The sequence below is a fragment of the Aquila chrysaetos genome, chromosome 24 (assembly GCF_900496995.4).
Source record: "Aquila chrysaetos chrysaetos chromosome 24, bAquChr1.4, whole genome shotgun sequence".
NCBI classification, from domain to species: Eukaryota; Metazoa; Chordata; class Aves; order Accipitriformes; family Accipitridae; genus Aquila; species Aquila chrysaetos.
In genome coordinates this window covers 4,302,881-4,326,229 of record NC_044027.1, presented here as the reverse complement: position 1 = coordinate 4,326,229, position 23,349 = coordinate 4,302,881, and the positions used below count along the sequence as shown (strand labels likewise).

The window sequence follows — 23,349 nt, the reverse complement described above, 5'->3', positions numbered from 1 at the left end:
AGATGGAATAAATCAGCAGAGCTTGCATCCATGTAACAGGCACAGAAGTCCTACTGTTATGGACCTGATCCCTTATGCACAAGCTCTTACACAATTACCACATTCATTTATACGTGACACACTTTAATTTATACTTTCGCACGCCCAACGCGCTCCCAGCCCGATAAAAAGGTGCTTCTCTGTCCCATGCAGCCACCCTCTGACCCACAGGCAAGATGCGTGTCCTCAAACCAAGCCAAGAGCCTCAGATGTCACATCTCAGTGGCGTCGGGACCCAGAAGCCGGTGCTGTCCTCCGCACGGTTGCTCAACCACCCCCAAATCCCCTGTAATTCTTGCCGAACGTGGGCTCTCTTGTGTAATCTGATACAGCCACCAGCGAACGCACACACACCCTTTTTTCTGCTATTTAGGTAAAACTCAGCTGACAATTTCTTCATTGTATAGCAGCACCAGCGTTAGAGGCAGAAGCTGGCCTTGGATGTCCAACCCTTTTTCTTTGCAAGGGAGAGAAAGGCAGTAAGAGACGGTAAGGTTTTTTACAGCTCCTACCCTGTTAAGTTCTAACAGCTGTGAGACAAAATAAGGTTTTATAGGAGTGTTGCATTATTTTCAACCCTCAGTTACTTCTGCAGTCTATCAGGTTAGTCTGGCAACTACAAAGAAGTTGGGAGGAGGGAAAAAATCTACTTTTCCCATTTTACCTTTCAGAAGTACTATGGAGGAACCAGAACTCAGCTGGTGCTGTTTTACACTTTAAAAGCAGGACTAACAGCTATTATTTTTCTCAGTGTTCGGTTGATTTTCTAGTTCCATAGACACTTTAATAGCACTATAAATTGTCTGGTAAAGGAATTGTTAGTTAGAGATGGTGTCTGGGGTATTTGTTCCTTATTGATGTATAAATTGGCTTGTACTGCTGGCGTGCATTTCTAAAGATGAATGCTTTGTAGCATGATGATAATAATAACAATTAGCATAGGATATAGCAAAGTGTTAATTGTGAATTAAAATCCCAAACAGAGATGCCTGTGCAGATCAGTCGTCTCCTGATGCTCCCCGTTTCTCTGACCAGTGCTCAGAGTGCCAGGGACATTTCCCTGGCCGAGGGAATTTTCTGTGCCTGCTTCTCTCTTCTTGCATTGCTAAAACCAATCTTTCCCAAGTGCATTTGCTCGGGTGCATTTTGTGTTTATGCTGATAGCACAAAACTGCTGTGCTCCTGGCAAATTGTATGTGTTATTCCCGATGAATGCTAATTTGGGTTTAATTCCTTAATGGATCAAAAGGACAGGTGAATACAGAGACCAAAGGCAGGAGGACAGAAGACTGGCAGGTTCAGAGCCCTAGTGAGGATAATGGCAGGGAAGATACGGGAGAGAGAATGAAATGCTAGATGTTATCCTTATCACAGCTGTCTTGTGTGGGAGCATAATGTAATTATTAAAGTAAATGTTCCTTCCTCTTATGCAAGAGGAAGACCGTGAGCAAATTAAGAAACTACTCTTGTGTCTCAGCTTACCTGCTTACAGAGGTGAGAATCCACCTCTGCCTGCTAGGGCTGCAGAGAGGATTAAACAAGGTTCATTGAGCCCTTAAAATTTGCTGTAAGGGTGTTGTCTTGTTATAGACCTCATTTAAAATATAAATCCATGGTGAAAAATTAAATGAAGTCAGAATGGATGGGGTTTTCTGGGCATGATCTGTCTGGGTTTTCATATTCAGAATAGCATGCAGAGGAGAGATAACAGCTCTGCTGAGACGCGTAGCTTCCGTGTACGTACACTGAAGTTTGTGTGCTGTCTGACTTAGCCATTTGGAGGAGGAATGATAAAAGTAACTGCAGTCTCGTCTTCTAAGAATATAACCACCTTAGCTGAACCCTGCCACACGAATATTGTAAGAAGCCATGAAATAGCAGGGAGGAGGCACTTTGCTCAAGGGGGAAAATGTAACCATGACAGAAATAATTACCCCTATTTCAGAGATCGGGAGATGGGCAGAGGGGAGCCAGCAGCAGAGCTGAATATGATATTAAATGCTTACCTTCTGCCTTAGAGTCTAAAGCAGAATATGGGCAATTAGAGAAAAAGCTTGAAAGATCTAAGTAGGAAAAAATGTCTTTAAAGTGATAATCAATTATTGGTTTTAACTTACAGCAGGCAAGAGGCTACTTCAAGCCACCAAGGAAGGATGTGGGCTTATACTGTTGGGTTTACTGTCCTGCCTCATGTTGGAGGTTTCCTTGGCTGGTTCATTAATCGAAAAGCAATACCTGTTTGGTATGAGAAGCTGAAAAAACCTTCATGGTGTCCACCCCGCAAAATGTTCCCTGTTGCTTGGACTGTCCTCTACACTGGCATGGGGTAAGTTCTGCATATCGCTCCCTCTCTCGTCCTGCTGTGTCTGATACACAGAAGAGCAGTCATTTCAAACTCCTTCATTTGCTTTTGGGATATCCCTTGTATCCGAATCAGCAGAGCATGTCAGGTACTCTTATTCCCAGCAGACAAAATACAGCCTGAGCCAAATTCTGGGCTGAGTTCCTCAGATTCACACTGCAGGCAATGCTTTTGGCCAGGGACACAGCCCATGCTCAGCTTTGTAAACAGATACTAAAACCAGCCACTGCCCTGGGGAAGCTGTACGAGCCACGCAGGTATGACACGGGCAACGGGTTTGAGAGCAGCGAGGGACACGGATGCAGCTGCCGCTCAAATACGACTGTCCTGCGAATCCCTGTTGCGAAACAATCTCCCATGAAAAGATGCTGTCTGTATTAGGGGTTTACTCACTGCAGAACACTGATGCGTTTCCCTCTTCGCAGCTATGCCTCCTACCTGATATGGAACGACCTGGGTGGCTGCAGCAGCAAAGCTATCGTCCCGCTTGGCCTCTACGGGGCTCAGCTGGCCTTGAACTGGGCTTGGCCTCCCCTCTTCTTTGGTGCACGTAACCTGAAGATGGTAACGTATCCTGCCCATCCCTCCATCTGCTGGAGGCTTGTTTGCTGGTGTTCCTGCCACGGGTTTGGGGGTTATTTGGAGGTTTTCTCACTAGCATCATGCAACTGTAAAGAGAGCTGCAAGAAGAGCTTTTGCTCTGATACAACTCACGCTGCACCTGGTTGTAGACAATGATATCAGTACCTTCCACTCCTCATCCTGCTCTTGCCGTGCAGATAGCCGGCCCGACCAGAGCAGGGCGGGAGATCAGGGAGGCAATAGCCCCGCTGCATCTCCTAGTTAAGGGTTCGGGGTTAGAGATAAGTCCTTCTGGGAGTCACACCCTGCGCCAGCAAGCAGCAAAGTTAGCATCCCCGGGGTTGCATATTAGCTGCGGGTGGCTTATCGAGCAAATGCAATGCACTGTGCATTGCAGAGTCTGTTAGGAGGATGTGCACGAAGGTAAGGCACGGCACAGCTGAGCTTGTGCTGTATTCAAAAAGCACTTCCCTCAGGTGCCAAGGCCCAGAGGTGACAGAAGCAGAGAGTGGGATTTATGTTTCCACCTGAATTTTGTCACTCTGTGGATGAAAGGTACATTTAGAAAGTTTGTTAAGTGATAATAGCCATCAGTATTAACATAAGCATGTTTCTGATCTGTCTGCATAGGCATTAGCAGAAGGGGACACTGATCATCACTAACAGTGTATTAATCTGCGGAACTCGATAACGAACAAAAAAAATTAACATTAGTCTTGGCTCCTGGTGTGACACATTCAGATCTCACTGATTAGAGTTCAGAGCCAAGGTCCTGGGGTTTAGGATCACTCTAGGTGACTTTTCAGCACTAAACCTCCCCGTATTCCTATTCCATCTCACCACCTTTAGTAGGATGGTTTATAGTCGTGCTGGGGAAGACTGCTGCGTCTTCCAAGGGTGAGCACCACAGTCATTGTGTTCTCTCTGCTCCAGGCACTGATTGACATCTTGTGCTTGGACGTCCTGGCGATAGGCACGATGTGCTCCTGGTACCACATTAACAAGATAGCAGCGCTGCTGATGGTGCCTTACCTGGGCTGGCTGGCCATGGCGACTTGTCTCACAATCCGCATCTGGAAGGACAACCCTGAGCAAAAAACAGGAAAGAGTGAATAAGAGCAGGACAGATATGAAGGCATTTTTTGAAACTAAACTATGCTGATGTGAACCAAGGTCTAATAATTTGGGGGATTCATTTTGGGACAGGCATCACAACATGCCTTCTCCTCCCACGTTCATCGTGGTTGTGTGACAGAAAGGTTTGTACCATGCGCTTGTGTGCTCCTTTAAAGTAACCATGCATCCTTAACCTGGGAACTATTTTCTCCAGCACTGTTGAGATTCGGGGGCTACAGCTGTATGGTGACCTTAATGTTATGAGGTCAAATTCCATTAGCCAAATTAGGATCTCATGATACCAGCATAATTCAGCGTAGCAAACCTGGACACCCCTCGAAACTGCTACCATTCCCCCAGAGAGGAGAACTTGTTCACACACGTGGTAAATCCCATCTCCTCTTAAGGGACCAAACAAAAATGGCCTTCACTCATGCACACCATTTTTAAGAACTTGATTTTTTGCTATTTATGCTGTTGCTTCATTTTCATGTATCACCTGGTTTGTGCTTTATACCATTAACTTTTTATCTGTCAGCTACTGAGCAAGCAGTAATCTGCCTTGTTCTGCTAGTGAAAGGAGACTGGGCACTTTGACTTCTATTTGTGGAGTATCGCACTTCTTGAGTTTCATGCTCCAAGATAAAGCAGCAATGATTAGAATGCAAATGCTTCTCCCAAGGGGAAATTTCTCTCTTCCACCTCTGTGTGCTATTCCTCATCAGAAAAGAAAAACTAACATCGGTGCCTTTGAAAAAAATACTTAAAATGGTTTTTTTAAGTACAGAAACACAAGAGCTTTTGTAAAATTTAAGAACTTGCTCACACTGCCTTGAAGGTTGTAATTACATGATTGGCAAAAAGCCCCATGCCAAGTCTGTCAGGTGCAGTACAATTATCTCATCCCAGAGTCTTTCCACTCCTGAATATTATTGATCAGGAAAGGTTAAAATACAAGTAGTTCCAGAGAAATGGGACCAAGCCATGACAGAATCAGACACAAGAGGAGCATGGACTAGCCCTTGTCCATCCTTTATTCTGGCCATTGCCTTTGATAGATCTGAACCTTAGATGTTGCTGTCTACAGAGAATATTTGCTATTATTTTTTAATTGATAGAATGTGAAGAAAAGTGGTAAGTGGATCTTCTTTCTGGCAGCTGCCTGTAGATTAAGGTGCGTGGGTATACTTGCAAAGGGTGAGGGTGGGAGAGCTTAGCTGGGGATGTAAAATAAATTGTATTTGCTTTTAACCAAGCCACTTCTGTTTGGAGAATAAATAAATCCAAGTTATTCTTGTTTTACTGATTTGGCACTAGGTTTGCAAAAGCTCAAGGGATCCTGTCTGGAGTCAGTGGCTTGTGCTCTGACTCCAAAGGGAAGGGGATGAGCAGCAAGGCTCTGCAGGGCTCCGGCAGCCAGACTCATTCCCGGTGCATGTTAGGACTAAATGGGCTGTGTGGGTTTCGAGCCTAAAAGTCCCAAAGGTCCCTCGAGCCCTGGCACAGTGCAGACTCACTCACTTGGGGATCCACCCCCGTGACAGGCTCCTCCATTACGCTTCGCCCACAGCTTCAAGGTAAGGAAGCTAATTCTTGGGTCTGAGGTCCTTCCCGAGTGACGTCAAGCCTGATTTTTAGAGATGCTGAATGTGCCCGGGTCCAACTCACGTCAATGGCAGAGCTGGGTGCTCAGCATGACTGAAAGCTGGGGCCAAGAGAAACAAATACCAGCAGCTGAGAGCAGCTGAAATTTGTAGTACCTTTTTAAAATTTGGTCATATATCTTGTTCTGTCATTTTGATCCCATCCATTATTTTTCCCTTCTAGCTACAGGACACCTTTATACAAGACTGCTGCTGCAAGCATATTGCTGTAATCTCCCGAGTAAAAGCTGCATAAGAGCAGGCCATTGAATAGACGTGGCTGTAAGCAGGAGTAGGACTATAAAGCATGAGCATTGCAAGCAGCACTAGAAAGATCATAAGCTACTTTAAAATAAAAAAAAAAAAAAGGAAAAAAAAGTGCTATATATTTCAGGGCTTTATATAACTCTGTTACCACTGAGCTTATTTACAGTGATGCCTCGTCTGTGTCTTCCAGAAAGCCACATGCCAAAGGACAGGAAGACATAAATTATTTCGTCCTAAAAAGAAGCTAATATCTGGGCTGGAGATTCAATTCAGTGGAGTTAAGAATGATTTAGGGCGCCTGAACATCATTATGCCTGTCCTTTCCTAGTTAGCATGGCAAAGCCACGAGGAATAGAGATGAGTAGAGCCACCTAGTGAAGGCAGGAGGGATAAAGCAAGTCTTTACAGTGATCTCTGCTTTTGAAAAGGGGGAGTGTTATTTAAATCACATTTAAGTTGGTAAGTGACTTTAGATCTGGTTCAAACCTGCAACATTTTAATAACATTTCCAAATTCAATATATGGATGCATACTTGATCAGCTTTCATAAATTAGTTTGCTCTCTCTCCTTCTTCCCATTTTTTTTCTGCAAGTAAAGGAAAATCTGTAATTAAGAGTAATAGATATTTTTGATCTTTTCATGTTTGCCCTCCCCATCTCCCCAACTGGTGTGACTAGCTGACTTGTTCTCGTCTTCATTTCAGTTCCTCTTCCTTCGAGTCCACCTGTAAGTGCACCAATAGCTTCTCTTTGCTACTTGCATTTTCTTGCAGGCAGCAAAAATAGCAAATGTTCCTACATGTAACATACATAATAGCTTGAAATCAATTGACAAAGTTAAATTCAGCAAAGCACCCTCTTATATTAATATTTAAAGCATCATTTAGTATATTTGCTATTTAAACAGATACACTAAAACCCCTTGCATAAAAATAACTTTAATGACATTTCAAAGTCAGTCATCTAGAAAATTTCTTATTTATACTGTGCAGTGCAGACCAAAATCAGCCTCTGCCTTTGTGGATCCAGAGGGCCCCTGTTTCCCATTAGCGCTGCCTAATGGGGCTTGTTCTCCTGGTCACACGATGGCTGGAAGAAGCACGCGGCCCTTTTCTGGATCCATCCCTGTGTTACAAACAGACCAAAGGGAAGAGGAGAAAACCAAAACAAAGAGGTGCTAGAAATCCAAAGCACGACGAGGAACCTGGCTTGCTAAAATCGGTGAAATTTTGCTTCCGAGCGAGAAAGGGGATTTCACCTGAGGTCTGCTATGCGTGAGCTGAGGGCTCTCCTCCCTGCCATACGCCGTCTTCCTGAAGGGCCCTTTTTCCCAGGGGATCCAGAAGGAGCACTGGGAAGTTTTGCTCGTGCCAGCATCGACCAGGCGGCAGGCAGGCTGGATCACCTTAGCAGGCACGCAAGGTGCTTGTGCAGCCCCACCTAAATTAGCTTATGGAATGGATACCATGTCCCACCCAGTGTCAGGAACATTCATAACCCACGGCGGGACACGTTGCAGCCTTCATGATTCAAGCAGTGACTCAGACAAAGGCCGTGCATTTGTGACAGCTTTCATGGGGTCGTGGCATTTAGAGAGAAGAGCCACCTCTCAGATCATCATGTCTAATGATGATCCCTCTCTTCAACTTCAGCCAGTCTTTCCAGAAAGACGTATTTGATATTAAACTGATCGTTACTCAGTCCAAAGGGCACATCCCCTGGCTGCTGGATACACAATATTTGTGCATAAACAAAATCTTTCTGCCTTTCAGTCCAGCCTCTTTTCCTAAGCCTTGTCTCATTCAATAATTTACCAGCTGTTCCAGAAAACACTCAGGCTTCAGTAGTAAGGAACTTTAATTGATTTGCTGATGTCTGGAACTATGTTAAAATACAGAGTCAAATGCTAGAGAGGATTTGCTGCTGTGTGCATGTAAACTTCAGAGAGCTGACTACGGTTCAGCACCACTTTCGTTAGCACTGGGTGGTGCAGAAAATAAATTCCTGTGGCTTTAAGCACCTGCAGCATGGCTACGGCTGACCTTCCCCTTCAACCGCTCCCAGTAAAACTGCAGCAGAAACCCAGCAGGAAGGAGGTTGTGCTGCTTGGAGCCATCGTTAACTTCCAGTCGGGCTTTGAATTCATCAGCCAGCCAGCAGCGCCCGCCAACAAAACAGACTCCTTCCCAGCTCTACAGCAGCGTGGTAACGGGTGTGCGAGGGTTGGGGATCGCGGGCCAGGGAGGCCGAGGCTTTAGCTGTGAAGATAAGGCAGGCAAGGAGGCGAGAGCATCGTTTCTCTCCGCCGGCAGCACAGCTCGCTTCAGCTCTGGTTTAGTGCCCTTCACGGGGAGCTGCCACCCTGTGCAGAGGGACGCGGGCACCATCCAGGTCAAAGCCGTGGGATGCTGCGGGGTCCGACACCGGTGTTTCCTGCCCCTTCTTTTAAATCTTAGCATTGCGGTCCTGCAGCGGGAGGAGAGGGACAGGTGAGAGCCTACGGGGGCCGAGGGAAGGAAATCTGCCTCTGCACATCACTGTCAGAGTGTTTATTTATTTATCACGTAACGGTAGTTACAGCTGGAAAAAGCAGGAGGGGGATTGCTGCCAGACAATGTATCTAGGGAGATGTTTTGTTGGTGCCACCAGCTGTCCCCTTGGAATAGAGAGCACGTCTGAGCCATGACTCACACAGCCAGTGTCTTATTTCACTCTCGCATCTCTCCAAAAATGTTCCTCCAGCCTGAGAATGCAATAAAAGCCTCCTTTTCCTGGCAAGGGCTTTCGCAGCCAGGTCTCTTCTACTGCCCCTTTGTGCTCAGGAAAGGAAAACAGCCATTTTAACTTCAGGAAAGTAACTCCTGCTGCAATTAGGGGAACAGCAGATGACCTGCCTGGCAGACAGGTCAAGGGAATACAGTACCCTCTGTGTAAGATACCTGTTCAAGATAGGGAAAAAAAATCATCAGATTGTTCAGAGATGCCTCTAAAGTCAGTGGAGAAACTATTCTGGACTTGGATGGATGCAGGATCAGACCTTAATATCCAATACTCCAGCAAAGCCGGAAAGCTTCTCCCAGAACAGGTTGTCACCTTAGCCTTGCCTGGCTAGCAGTCGCCTTTGCTGGCAGCGTTCCCACGCAGACAGCTCTTCGAATCTTACTGCAAGCTGGTGTCTCTGAGGTCTACTCCTCCCCATTACTTCATCTAGCTCTGCTCAGGTATTCTGGCCTGGATGGCCCGACACAGTGAAGCCAGACCTTTTAAAATAGAGGGAGACAGACTGCCAGATGTTGCGGGACAACACATCTGTCCCGGGATGGAGAAGAGGCTCGGGCGGGAAACCACAGCTGGGGTCCGTGCCGCTGAGATGGAGCTGGCTCAATGGGCGATGCCGTGGCTGCGGGGCAGGGTCGCGGTCGCCCCATCGGAGGTTTCCCCACACGCGAGGTGCAGATGCTGGAGAGGATTACCTGCGAGGGAAGAGTCCGCGCCGACCGACTGCAGCCAGCGTGCTGGGAACGGGGAGCGGCCACGGGGCTCCGCTGGAAACGAGCGTGGTTTAGCCCTTGCTGTGGGGGAGCGAACGCGGGGGGATGAGAATTATTCTCGTTCTCCCTGCACGAGACCTGATGTGCGTGCGGATCTCTTGTGCCTCTTCTGTGGCTGAACAGCGATTCCGCTGTGCAGGGCTCTCCGAGCAGAACGAAATTCATAGTCAACTAAATAAACCATTAAATCGGTGGGGAGAGGGGCAGGGTGGAGGGAAACCTCAATAAAAATGCTGCCTGGCAAGTGCATTGATTTTAGTTAACCAAAGTGCCATGGGGAGGTCCTTACGTCAGGCTGGCTGCATCCCTGGCACCTCTCAGGACCTGTGCCCCAGCTCCTTCTCTGAACTTGCTGATGGAAAAAAAGTTCCATCGCTGGCTTCAGTCACTAGGCCCACGCACGCACGCTGTTGTACACAGGCACGCATCTCAGGGGAACTAGGGTCTCTTAAAAACAACTGAAAAAAATTGATCAAAGCTTTCATTCCTACGGCTCTAATGCGAAATGTCAGATTGACAGCAGCTTGGTGGTATCCTTTTATATTTTTGGTGCAGGCAGACGCTGCAGCGGGGTGGATCATGACTATTTAGTGCACTGCCCTAGATGGAGCTGCGAAGCAGCTGGGGAAGGGCTGGATGGAGGTAGAGTCTCGGTGCCACATTCCCGAGATTAGATTAGAGCTCAGCTCTGAACCCTGCAGGGGGGTCAGGCCAGTGAAAGCTAAAGGCTGCAGGAAAGATGGGACCCTAGCCATTAAGAGCTTCCAAAAATAAAGAAAAGTGGGTCAGAGGGACTGAAGAGGGGCTGGAATGCTTCTTTAAAGTATAAGGGTAAGAAGGAAACAAGCTGTCACTCATTAAGAGAGGATTCCCATCCCCAAAAACACTGCCTGAAATGTCAAAGGTGAGAGTAATTGGACAGGGGAGTTGGAATTTGAGCACAGTTACCATGCAAGAGGAAAAACACTACACCTGCCCTCCAGGAAAGTATTTTAAGCTTAAAAATAAATAAAATTCTGCACCATGAAAATGAAAGATGTTCCAGAGATAGGATGTCTTGGAACTTGTCAAATCCTTGATTGCGCTGTTGTCACAATAGTCTCCATGCCGGCTGTGTCAGTCATCAAATAAACAACTTCTCATCACTAGCAACCAGTGTGAGAGTAAAAGGGGGTGTGTGGGGTGTGTGTGGGGGTGCTCTGTCCCCAGAACGACTGCATTTCGGTGATGTTACTAATGGAAAGCTACAAAGGATATTGTAGCACAGAAAGGCAGGCTATCGTTAGCAAGGGGGCTTGAAAGAGTAGCCAGAATAAATTATCTGCCCAATGGCCTAAATTTATTTCACTTTGTGATAGTGCAGACCCCTCTAAAGTTTCTAAAGAGCTGACTACAATGGTATCACAAAGACTGAGTTTGGCCTGAAAGCAGGTATTCACACCTATTTGATTTCTACCGAATACAGTTTATCCTCCTCAAACTAAGAGCAGGTTTTCCACTAAGTACAGACTGAACACTCAATCAAATATAGCTTAATATTTCATATTTATCCAAATCTTGATGATGGGGGGTTATGAACTAAGTGCAGAACCCAAGATACTGGAGATTTGATTTCCAGTATGCTTTGGCTAAAATGACTTATGACTTCTGCACAGCTACACATTTTCCATTTACTTTCACCGTCATGGCACAGCAGGATTAGTCTCTGAGAAAAATCTTACTCAGGTTTTCATTAGGCTTGGCTCACATGGGATTTATACAAACTTTAAATGATTTAAATTTAGAGTGAGAAATGGGAAGAATTTCACATAATCTTGAAGAAAAAAAAGAAAAAAGAGACAACCCCCCCAACCCGAACATAAAAACCTCGTTTTAGCGCTCACGTGAGAGCTACATTACCCCTGAGTACCCTTCTAAGTTACCACAGCCTCTTCGAGAAATCTACTTGATACAGTGCCGAGCAAACCAAACATCCCAAACTTGTGTCAATAAAATCTTTATGGTCCTTCTTGTTTCTCTTTGTGTGCAAGGCAGATTCCACACCCACACAAGTTCAGGCAAATCCCAGTAAGCACCTTACCAGAATGTCTCCAGTACTCTGTCCTCAGCATACTGCCGACACCAGTCCCAGTAATTACTGCATAACCACGCACACTTCACTTCTCATCACACCTCCAGCACAGGCTCTTAGCTGTCTGATTCTTTGGCTCCGGTGCAATCGCTCGTTCAACATCTGCATCCTCTGCAGCAGCAAAGGTGAAAGAAACAAAGAAATACTGCAAGAAACTCTAACTCCAGCAGTTTTCAACTGCTTACTCTTACCTAGCTATGTTATCGCTCTTTTCAAACATTCAGGCAACAGGGAGAAAAAAAACCAGAATAATGGGCAGATGCTCAGCACATGCACTTGGAATTGCCCTGCACCAGAAATACTGCCCCACTGTGAATTATAAGGCTGACCCTAAAATACCTGGGAGAAGGTTTTGGCTTGCATTTATACCAGTACAATGTGACACCAACTTCAACAAGCAAGATTTCACCCTGTTCAGCTCCCGTTTTCAGTGTCCCTGCACGGATGAAGAGGGTGGAAAGAAAAGCAGGTCTTCTGCTCCTCTGAGCACTCCTGCTGTGATGCTCCAGGCAGCCCATGAGGCCAAATCCACCAAGAATGGGAATTTTTCAGCAAACCAAATGGGGTCTGTCCCTTTCCCCTCTTGCCTGAGCCAAACCAGTGGTCCTTCAAGGTCAGCAATATAATAAACTGGCAAAAGAAGGTAGATGGAAAAGCTTCCAGCTCTGCACCTTGCCAGCTATCTGTCACGCTAATGGATAAATAGATAGTCATGCTTCCAGGATTTTCCATCCATTGCTTAACCCGCCCACAGTGAAGTCGTCACTTAATTTTAAATTAAAAGGGGAGCAAGAGAGATTGTTAAAAAAGACCTAGAGAAAGCAAGGGAAGGAGGCGACATCCGAGAGCCCTGGGTCACCCTACCCCATCCAGCCTCTATCATTGCTGCTTTGTTCCATATTTAGCTCCTGACAACTGTGCCTAGTGCAGGAACTCCCAGCTCTGTTTTTCCCTCCTCCCTCGGCTGTCTCCTCTCCCTTAGAGCTCTCAGAAATTGCTCTTTCTTTTTCCCCGTGGCCATAAGCTAATATCCCTGTACTCAAGAAGATGGCAGAAAAGCAGGAGGAGCCCAGCAACGCCCAGAATGGTGAACCTGACAACGCAGAAGAGGGCGAGGAAAAAAAGAAGAAGAAGTTGAAGCGGGAAGACCTGCCACCGTTTGAAATTGTGACAGGGTAAGAGGTTTAGATATAAATATGAGGGTGCAGGAGAGTGAAGTGGGGATGTTCAAAGGTCTCTGCCTCAGCTCTTATGTTGGGTAACTAAAGATGGCATCTTCAGCCAGTGCACTTCTGAATATTCTTAAATGGTGTAAGTATGGCTTTCATTATTGTGAGATTTTGTTAAACGTTTTGCCGATTTCAACAGAGGATTCACACCAGGCAGGCAGACAAATCTGTTTGTTTTATACAAGCGAGTCTGTTTCTATAGCATTGACTGATTCCCTTGCAGTGCAAGTAGTCCGACTGACTGCAATGGGATCACTTACCTGATGATATCAGGATGGAAGGTATTGGCCCTTGATGAGCACTGAATATTGATTTCTCGGTGTGATCAATGGCTCTTGTCTGAAAGTTTCTCTATCTGTGGATTAGGAAAAATATGCCTGCTATGGCTGATTTGCTTTACGGACCCAAGGGACAGATTTTTCAAGAGAGCTGAAAGTCCACATTTTTAAGGGCTCCACACCCACAGCTGGAACCTGACTTTCAAAAAAGCCTAACTCACAGAAAGGCACCAAAACAATAGGCAGTTTTCAAGACAGCAAAGCAGCAAGCGGCTCCTTTTGCTCCAGTGAGCCTGGCCTTTGAAAAAACAGATATAACAGAGATCTACTAGGACGCTGAACTCTGTCAGACATAACTGACAGCTGCAACTAGAAAAAACTCTGTAATCTGCTATCTCTAAGCATTTTGAAATGCTCATTGTAGTAGTAGCAAGATGCCCTATGTCATTCTTCCCTCTGGCCTCCCTTAGCAGTCACCAAGGCAGCGTTCCCAGCGCATAAACCAAAACCATGATTTCTTCCAGCTGCTCGAATGTAAAGCTCAGGCCAGACTCTAAAATCCCACTTGGAGTCCTTCCGCCTGTGACATGGTCACTGGTAAGAAAGATTCTACAAATAAAATTTGGCTGGCATTTCTGAGAACCATGCATGAGGCAGGACAGCGCCTATGTCTGATTCCTGCACAGGGACGAAAAAACCATTTTCTTCTTAAAATGTGTTTGCTCTGAAAAACCACTTCTTGGGGTGAGGCTGTTCGCAGCCTTTGGTCTGTCATACATGATCATAGAAATAATACACATCTGCTAGAGCAGTGACTTTTAAGAAAAGCACACCCCTCTGCTAGGAACAGAGCTAAGACACCAAAAATTATTTATATAAGCCAATGGACCAACGACACATATGGTGACAACTTCTAGACACTTAAGACGTACTAAAATGAATCTCAATGATGAAGTTAGACTTTTCACCCTTAGAGCACCCAACTTGCAATTAGAAATGCTAAGGAATTGGGCAATAGCTTCAAACTTCCTCGCTAACCCCAACGACCTGGATAGGAATTGGTGTGCTAATCATGGATGAAAAATACTTTCTTAGTGTCATCCTGCAATGAATTATTTGTTGCAATGACAAGGGTGTTGCAGAATTTGACAGGACTTTCCACTCCAGAAAGGCGGCAGCGAGAATGCGAGGGATGATATGTGCTTGCAGAAAGGGGTAGCAACAGGAAAACTTAACCTGCCGAGGCTCAGGAGCGAGCCGCGCTGCCGGAACCGCACCGGGGCAGAGGTCCTAGAGTTAAGAGCGGCAGGCGATGCAAGGAAGCCTCAGGTAACGCTTTTCTAGGGACAAGTTAAAGTCTGTGCTATGGCATCTACGTACGTTAAGCTGGTACCAGCTGATTTTCACATTCTATACCCCGATACCAAGCAAGACAGGAGTTTAAGTTTCTGAAATGAAAGTACTCAGACATTTGGTGAGGGATCACAGAGCTGTCAGTATGTGATTATTTATACCGTCCTCATCACAATATTATTTGGAAAGTGCTTATAAATATCTGGTGAATTCCTGTAGGAATCATGACCAAGTCTCCTCTGATTATTAGTTTATTACTAATATGCTGGCTATTAAAGGAGAGAATGAGGAAGTCAAGCAGAAATCCTAAAGGATCCTGAAAGAGGTACTGAAAAATCCAGCAATTTTTACTTTCATTTTAAGAAGTACGCTGTGAGTTCAGACTGTGCCTCGACCTGGTATCATCACTGTTGGGATTTTTCTAATTATTTACAAATTTTCAGCCAATAAAGCCAGTTATGTGAATTATGAGAAAACACATAACTGCAACTGTGAAAGCACTTACGTTCAATTACATCGCATTTCAGTTTTAGCCCTTGGATTAGGGGCGTCTTATGACACACAGCCAAGTTTTCAAGCTGTTGCTTATAGCTCTAAGGAGTCTGGCTTACAAGAAAAATACTGGGAACCTAATTACTCTGTTTAAGAATATTAACCCTCTTTTTGTCAACATTTGGCTCAACACAGTCCTGGATAAATATAAGCCCCATCTGTGTACATTTCATGGCATTTAAGTAGACACATTTATTTACACTTTCCCCAGGGTGTAAATGAGGCTCCTTCTAGCAGTGATAAATCCTTGGTTCCTGTTACAGTTGATCATTACAGGCTTTCTATAATCAATGAGCCCAGCATGAATGTGTTTATTTGTGAATAGCTGTCAAAGAGCAAGCAAAAGGACACTGTTTTATCGGGTCAGATAACCTAAGACCATAGTATAAATAGTCATTGAACAAATATTTAAATTTAAAGAATATGTCCTACTAGTTTACAGCATCTTTTAGCTAATCCCACATTTTTATTCTCTCATTAGAAGTTCTCAATCTCTCCTCCTACCCAGCATGCGATAGTGCTGGGGTCATGCTGGGTAGCTGCTGTATTCCTCCAGCCTACCTTATTTCAGCAAACTTAAAAGCACATTATCTCTTCAGTCCAGTACCATTCTTACAGATTGAGGTTTCTGTCTCAAAGTTTCACTCTTTTTCATCTCAATATGATCTACCAGATGACAAAACACTTTGCTGCCCAGGGCAAGCACTTCAATAAATTAGGTTTGAGGCATTTAGAAAATCACTAAAGATGACCATTTAATGATGATCTTCAGAGAAGTAGGAGAATGAAGATTTCAACTTTTACCTTCCCATATACCGCAAGTGAGCTATGTGACCACCTGCATCCTGTTGTTGGAGCAGGTGATTATTAAGAGTATCGTGACATTTCAGTGCCTGTAAACAATTTTTCAAAGAACCTTCCATATACATAAAACTTACCTGCAAGTCCTACACTGACTCTGATGCCTTTATTGGAGGGGGAAATGGCAAGAAAACTTCACTAATTGCAAGAAAAAAACAAAAACAGAAAAGCAATTAGCCTAGTCACTGAAATACCTGATATTTGTATATTTTAAGAGATTGTAAAGTGACATGCAAGATGACACAATTTCTATGTTTAGCATTTATAGCAATATAGCTTCCAGTATAAGAAAGTATATTGGAACTCACATCTCCTAGGCATATTTTGTTAGCATTATCTTTCCTTAATGTTGGAACAAAAAAAAAAAAAAAGGGTAAAATAGAGACATTAACATTTGTACACCACCTGTCATTCAAACACGGGAAAACAGGCTTGCCAAGAATTAGTCATTTACTCAGAAACAGTCTATTCAAAGCTAGACTTGAGTTTCCAAAGAAGTTGTCTTAGTTTGTTGTAGTGGTTGACACAGCAATTTCAGAGATGTATTTTGATGCTCAATTGTTTGCAAAGAGTTTTAATCTACCCAAATAAACAATACAATTACGATACTTCACTTTGCAATAAGTTATGAGGGTCATCTGCCAAGCATGCTGTAACTCAAAGGTGAGAGGCAGCATACGGCATTTAAGTACGTCTGCAGTCTTACAGTACATATGGTTTGGTTTTGCCCATTCTTTCACTGCCAAATCGCTCGCTGCGAGGCTTTCCAGCGACTCACAGGACCAGAGACACCTCGTCCAAATCCCCACTGCTGGGAAGAGTCACATAGCAAGGACTCAGCTAAGCCCTGTCAGGACAGAAGTTTACAATTCACACTTGGGCTGACATGTCTTCCCTGCTCTGGTTTACATGGGATTAAGCAGATTCTTGCTAACTAGCACACACAGCTCATTGGTTGCCTACGTATCCATGATCAGCAAATTTTCCAAGCTCTCAGCCAGCTACTTACAGGCTTGGAAAATGCCCTTAGCTTTGTTTATATTCTTTATTGGAAACTTATTAATTAAGCTGATGCATATTCCGTGTTGCTAGGAGGGCAGATTTAGGTGAACATCCCAGATAATCTTAGACAGACGCCAAGATGATAAGCAATAAAATCTGTCTAGAAGGCCTGACTAAATACACGTCTGAGTCAATACATCCTGGAACAGATCGCTGCTGTTTATAAACAGTTTATCAAAACACACAGATTCAATCTCATCACTGATGTAACCGCTTTGCGGTCAAGAGAGTTAAATCAGGAATGAACTTCCATGTGACTCTGATGTGCTACATTTAAAGACATGATGTTATTTTAAAACAACTTGCTGTAGCCTTACAAACTTAGCTCTAAAACAAGGCAATGGGTGGCTTATGTCAGACCCAACATAGCTGGACTTCAAAGACATCATTAATTAAAGACTCGTTAAATCATTAAACAAAGAACCACTCATTATCTAGGATATAAAGCAGGAAAAGCGCTATTCTCGGAAGCACGCAAATTTCTTTTTGTCTCAAAGAACATGAGAAAGGAGTTCAGGGAATAAGAGGCACTGTGCTAAATTAGAGTCTGATAATGCCCTTTAACAAAATCAGTGGAAGTCTTGCAGTTCATCTTAAAGAAAATGAGTCTCGCTCTAACAGGTAACTTTAAGTCATCTAACATAAGTGAACAGAGGTCAAAATGGTAAGAAGGAAGTTAAAGTAGTCTTTCTGGGTAGTTTAGAAATTGTGCAAGCTAGTGCAGGTTTTCCTTTTCTAGGCTTGTGCAAACTCTCAATGCAAACCAGAGAACCATAGACCAAATCATACCCTAACAGCATGATTTATTTGCTCATTAATCAAAATAAAAGTCTGTATCCACACTACTGCTTCTCATCCCTCATTAACACACTGCCAGCTAAAACATTAATAGCATGAAAGGCTCCCAAACAGGCTTTTCTATTGTTTGTCCCATCTTGTGCAGATCTCATCTAAGTAGAATTGAACAATGTCAGGGTTTAATTATACCGTTTAAGAAGCAGCTGAAAACCTGCTTCTAGTAAAATTTCTAAAGCCAAACCTGTACTCTAAACTTCCACTGTCACGAATCAATGATACGTGAAAAGAATTACAGTGGTCCTTGACTGACAGCAACAGTAGATATTCCCAGTGTAGATGCAGTTCTATGAACAGAATTGTTTCGACTCTTGTTGCATTTGGAAGACTAATGATCTTCCTCTCCGAGTACAAAGTACAACTGTGCCAACCTAACCGCATCAACTCTCACACCATTTGGCTGGTATAGCACACTGATATTCCAAGGGAAGTTGTTCATCTGTAAAATCATGCGTTGGGAAATCCAAAACAGAAGTGGGAACTGTAACTCCAGGCCTTTTACTGTGAATCTGTGTAGCAGGCCCAAATGGACCCTAGATACTACTGTAGTATCATAAAAAATTAAATAGAGAGGGTGTTCTTTTATGTTTTAACTTTCTCAAAAGCCAAAAATACCACAGGACTTTGGCAGGAAGAAGATTCCTGGCTGCGTTAAGACAAGTATGGAATATAAACATACTGAAGAGAAATTTCTGAAACTTTGTAAGTGGAATTAAACATTTATGGAAAATTGTATTTAAACTTTTAAAATAACACAGCTAAAGCAGCTTGACAATAGCTATAATTTACTCTGAGTTATGTGTTTAGACAGCACACTATTTCCAATTCATTTCTAAGCAAAAAGCCATTTGCTTATGGTACATCACATAGTATTTGCAGCCAGGTATTACATGCAGAACTCCTAAGTGCCTATTCCCTGGTCTTTCTGCTCAGACATTTCCATTCCAATCCCTCTGATTTGCACAGAATATCACGCTATTTGGGGCTTTTCATGCTGTCCTAGCAAAGCCTTATCCTTTGCACTTTATAGGAGGACATCCACTGATTTTAAAAGGCATCAGATTCAGGTCTTCATGAACAGTCCTTCCTCCTGACCTGCAACCGTCCCGCATTTTCACTGTGTCCATGCCAGCATTTCCCACTAGCGAATTGAAAGTACATTCACTCGTTGTTCCCACATTAGTAAGCTAGCATAACATACTGATTTTGATTATTTTCACTCTTTTCCATACCATTCTCTTCCACCATCTCTGGAGACATCTTGCGAGGTGTTGCATCACAAATTGTTCTTTTCCTCTCAGCAGAACAACGTTTTGCCACTTACTCCTGCAGCCTTGTTGCTCTCTCCAATTAAAATTTCGAAGAGTCTGAGAATCTCTCCTGACCTTTGCTCAGTGTACCCCCTGGAGAGGCCTGACATTATAATCTGACTATAGATGAGACAGGGATGAATAAGACACTTACTGTTTTACAAAGATTCATTATTGCCTCACTGGGAATATCAAGGTTACAGGTCTACCTAAAGCTCAGATGAGAGGAATGCAACATGCCAGAAGATTACTGGTGTGTAATAAATGAAATGTTGTGTTACTACTTTATTTCACCTTGGCTTTGGCTACTCCGTGCAGTCTTCACTCCCATCCTTTGTAGCATTTAGCAGGTCACAAGGCATGTTGTCAGCAGCGTCTTTTTCATCTTTCCACCTAACATCCTTCAAGAACCAGTTCTTGTACTGATGTACTCCACAGTTAAATGCTACAGGGGGCAATCAGGAAAGCCTGGTACTCCATAAGAAAGCAACAGGTACTATGAGATGATGCAGCTTTCCTTTTTCACCTCTTCAGTCAGCAATGCATAAAAGCTATACACAGTATTTTAAGGGACTAATTTTAACTTCCCTAAATAACAGCAGACTACCTTGTTTGGGTGAAAGAGGACTGCAAACACATTACTCACTGCGATGATTCACTTTGGATTACGCTTATTTAGAAACCCAGAATGGCAGAGGTGCACAACAAATTAAAGTATGTGAAGTTTATCAGTAGTATCCATGAGACAGCTATCAAACTTCAGTAGGAAATACACTTTTCATAGTGAAGTTAGATTTGATCTCAGATATTTTATTAAAACAAAGTCACAACATATTCCTACTGAATATTAGTATTCAACTGATACTGGAAGAGTAAAACTAGAACACGTAAAAACTCCAACTAGTCGGTCACGCTTGCCTCTACTCAGAGGAAATCCAGACTGCAAAAGCACTGGGGGTAAAACATTAATTAGCAATGCCAGAGTTATCATCCTAACAATTTAGGACAACAGATCCCACAGATTAACATTGCAATACCACCCCCAAAAAACTATGTTAATGGCCTAGAAAACAGAAGAACAGTTCAGTCTACAGGTGCATTAAAGACTGGGAAAATGCCAATTGCGGTCTCTCCTTACCAAGAGTGAATATCACAGTCTCAAGAAATACATTTCAGAAGCAAGTTCATCTTCAAATACCTCAATGCAGATACCAGAAATTGCCAGTATGAGTTTGTTAAAATAAAGCGCAAAAAGACTAGGTAGTAAGAATGGGCCTGGAAGCCTCACCACACAGCAATACTAGCTGAATATCTTACAATTTTTGATGTATTGTTATCCTCCTATTAAAAGGCATCTCCTTTTAATACATGAAAAAATACAGCCATCATAGATGCAGCAACTTGTCCAAGATCACACACAAGAACTAAACCAATGCTATAACCCCTTATTATCTGCCTCTGAGACGCTTCTCTCCTCTCCACTCTCTATAGGGAACGCCTCCCAGCCATGTTTTTCAAATTCCAGTTCAGGAATGTGGAATACAGCTCAGGCAGGAACAAAACTTTCCTGTGTTATGTTATTGAGACCCAAGGCAAAGAGTCAGTGACTTCTCGGGGTTACCTGGAAGACGAGCATGCGGCCGCCCACGCAGAAATGGCTTTCTTCAACACAATTTTACCAAAGTGTGAATCAAACCTCCGCTACAACATCACCTGGTACGTCTCTTCCAGTCCCTGTGTGACCTGCGCCGATCGGATAACCGAGATGCTAAAGAAGAACAAGAACCTGCGTCTGACAATCATGGTAGGGCGCCTCTTCATGTGGGAAGAGCCAGAAATGCAGGCTGCCCTGAAAAAAATGAAGTCAGCTGGCTGCAAGCTGAGGATTATGAAGCCTCAAGACTTTGAGTATGTCTGGCAGAACTTTGTGGAACAGGAGGAAGGAGAGGAAGCAAAGGCTTTCGTGCCATGGGAGGACATTCAAGAGAACTTCCAGTATTATGAGGAAAAGTTGGCTGAGATTTTGCACTGAAGCTCACGTGAGTGAGGATTTCCACTTGGTCACCTATCTATTCGTATTAGTATTACAGACTCCTCTTTTTTTCTTCCAGTTGTTAAAGGCATAACCCAGAGCCAATTTCAGTTACTGTTACTTTCACACATACCTGGCTGGGTTTGCCTGTACCCGAATATTGAAAATAATCCTAAGCAGTACCTTCCCCCTTCAAGGGTAGTAACATGACAGCAGGCTCCTCCACAGCAGACGCTTAAGGGAGTTAGAACTGTTTTTTTTTTTTCTCCTCAGAGTAAACACCTCCAGGAATCAAGAATAAAAAGGTACTAGGGTCACTAGGTGCAACAAGAATACCTCATTGTTGCCCACATGCATGATATTCAAGACACATGGCAACAGTGAGAGGAATGTACAGAAAAGGGGATTTCCCCCATCCCTCAAAGCCTAGCCCTCTAGAAAAAAAAACAACCACTAAAGGAAATTAGAGTTATCATTGCAGAATTCCCCCCCCCCCCCGCCCTTTTTTTTAAGGGGTACTCAAGAGTCACCTATTTAAGCCATAAAAACATGAAAGCATTTAAAGGTTCCAACATGTCTCTTTTTCCTTCCCCAGGACCAATTCAGAAAGGATCCATGAAGAGAGATGCAACAGACTCAGACATCTGGCACGCTCCCGCTTTCCAAAGCTTTGATTCCAGCAGGATGGAGTACCAACTCCTGGAAGACTAGACTGATGGACTACAAACACAACACAGATCTTTGGTCTTTGGGATTTCTTTGTTTTATTTTGTTCCTTCCTCCCCACCCCAAACAAACCCATGCTGCCTCTGCTGATAGGAAGAAGAGAAGGCAACAACATACTGTGTGATTGAAAGCCGTGGATGAGATGCAGTGGACCTACAGGAAAGACTGTAGGCCTCGCATACTGAGACTACTTTACGAGAAAAGACCTTAAAACAAAGCTGCCAATTAAACAAATGCATTTAGAAAGTACATACAACATAAATGTTAAAAAGACAGGGATTTAAGATGAAAAAAAAGCTTTTCTTCCTCTGTTGTCCTCAATAATCAGAGCTGCAATTTAAATCAGGGCTAACTGGTTTATTCTAAATTATGATGGAAGCCTAAGTACTCGATTTCAAATACTTTCTCCCCTTATTCAATGATGTTTGTGATATAAAACTGGGAAAAGCAAAGTGAAATAAAATTGGAAGTCACTGCAAAAGCCTACAGCACTGTTTATTCCTTCTTCTCTATTTGCAAGAGGTCCTAAATTTAATCTGACAAGTGAGACATCCTGGGACAGCCACATATGAAATATTTCGTAGCTGAAGTGCAGCATGATAAGAAGGGAAAATTACTATATGCCAAAAAAAATTCAAGAGTACATACAAGTGTGGAAGACAGAGAGAGAAAGAATATGGGTGTATCACTTTCCATATAAAACAAGACACAAACCAAGCAAGGGTTACAGGCATGCTCGTTAGCCAAGAAACTGAGTCAGGGTTCGTTCTTCCAAACAGTTCTTCAAGTTCGTTTCTCCTGCACTGACACAAGCTGGACACACGCACATGAAAGTGCTGACTGCACCCATCTCTCACTTCAGTCAACTGCACCAGATTCTGGCATAAATTTTCAAGGCAGAAAAAACAAGTGGCAATGAGAACACCTTTGTTGAGCCACTGTGGATTTCATCTCTGCCACTCGATTTAAAAAACAAACATAAATAAGTGTAAGGACTAAATTAATGAGCAGTCTTGATGTCCACTCTGGATCAGCTCAATACTCCAAGTTCCTATTTGTCTTATTGAGTTTATTTTTTTTTTTCCAGTTGTGTATTTAGCCACAGCAATTAGCCACCAGAAACAAGTTTACAAAGGATGGTCAACAAACAGGGAGAGTTAATAATATGAAGCTCTTAAAGACACAAACAGGATTTGCAGATCTGCATCAGCAAAGATACCACACAATACAGATTAATCCACGATGCTAAGAACAGAAAACGCTCCACCCGTTCAATTCATAGTGAAAACCAATTAGGAACCCTATGTTATGGTACAAACTTTTCAACTGTTACGTCCCATCTTTTAGACTTATTCAACATATCTGGCATTTTTCTGGGCATTCAATATGAGAGAAGTCAA

The 23,349-nt window shown here is 43.6% G+C and overlaps 1 protein-coding gene and 1 long non-coding RNA gene across 3 annotated transcripts; one reads left to right on the top strand and one right to left on the bottom strand.

The window, feature by feature from the left end:
• Positions 1–392: 392 nt before the first annotated feature.
• Positions 393–22,430, top strand: APOBEC2 (apolipoprotein B mRNA editing enzyme catalytic subunit 2). The gene is given in 6 exon segments (XM_041119857.1): positions 393–528; positions 2,159–2,365; positions 2,827–2,964; positions 12,705–12,866; positions 20,683–21,230; positions 21,819–22,430. Coding segments are annotated over 4 exon segments (1,014 nt in total). The 5' UTR covers positions 393–528; positions 2,159–2,192; the 3' UTR covers positions 21,224–21,230; positions 21,819–22,430.
• Positions 3,980–16,124, bottom strand: LOC115335159. Of its 2 annotated transcripts, XR_005931347.1 has the most exons (6): positions 16,042–16,124; positions 13,181–13,275; positions 11,641–11,802; positions 7,268–9,269; positions 6,995–7,134; positions 3,980–4,070 (listed from the first exon to the last, which is right to left on the bottom strand). It is a non-coding gene; the product is annotated as an uncharacterized LOC115335159 (long non-coding RNA). The 2 variants fall into 2 exon arrangements; XR_003921379.2 differs by lacking the exons at positions 11,641–11,802; positions 13,181–13,275; positions 16,042–16,124 and having other exon boundaries at positions 7,268–11,629.
• Positions 22,431–23,349: the final 919 nt, after the last annotated feature.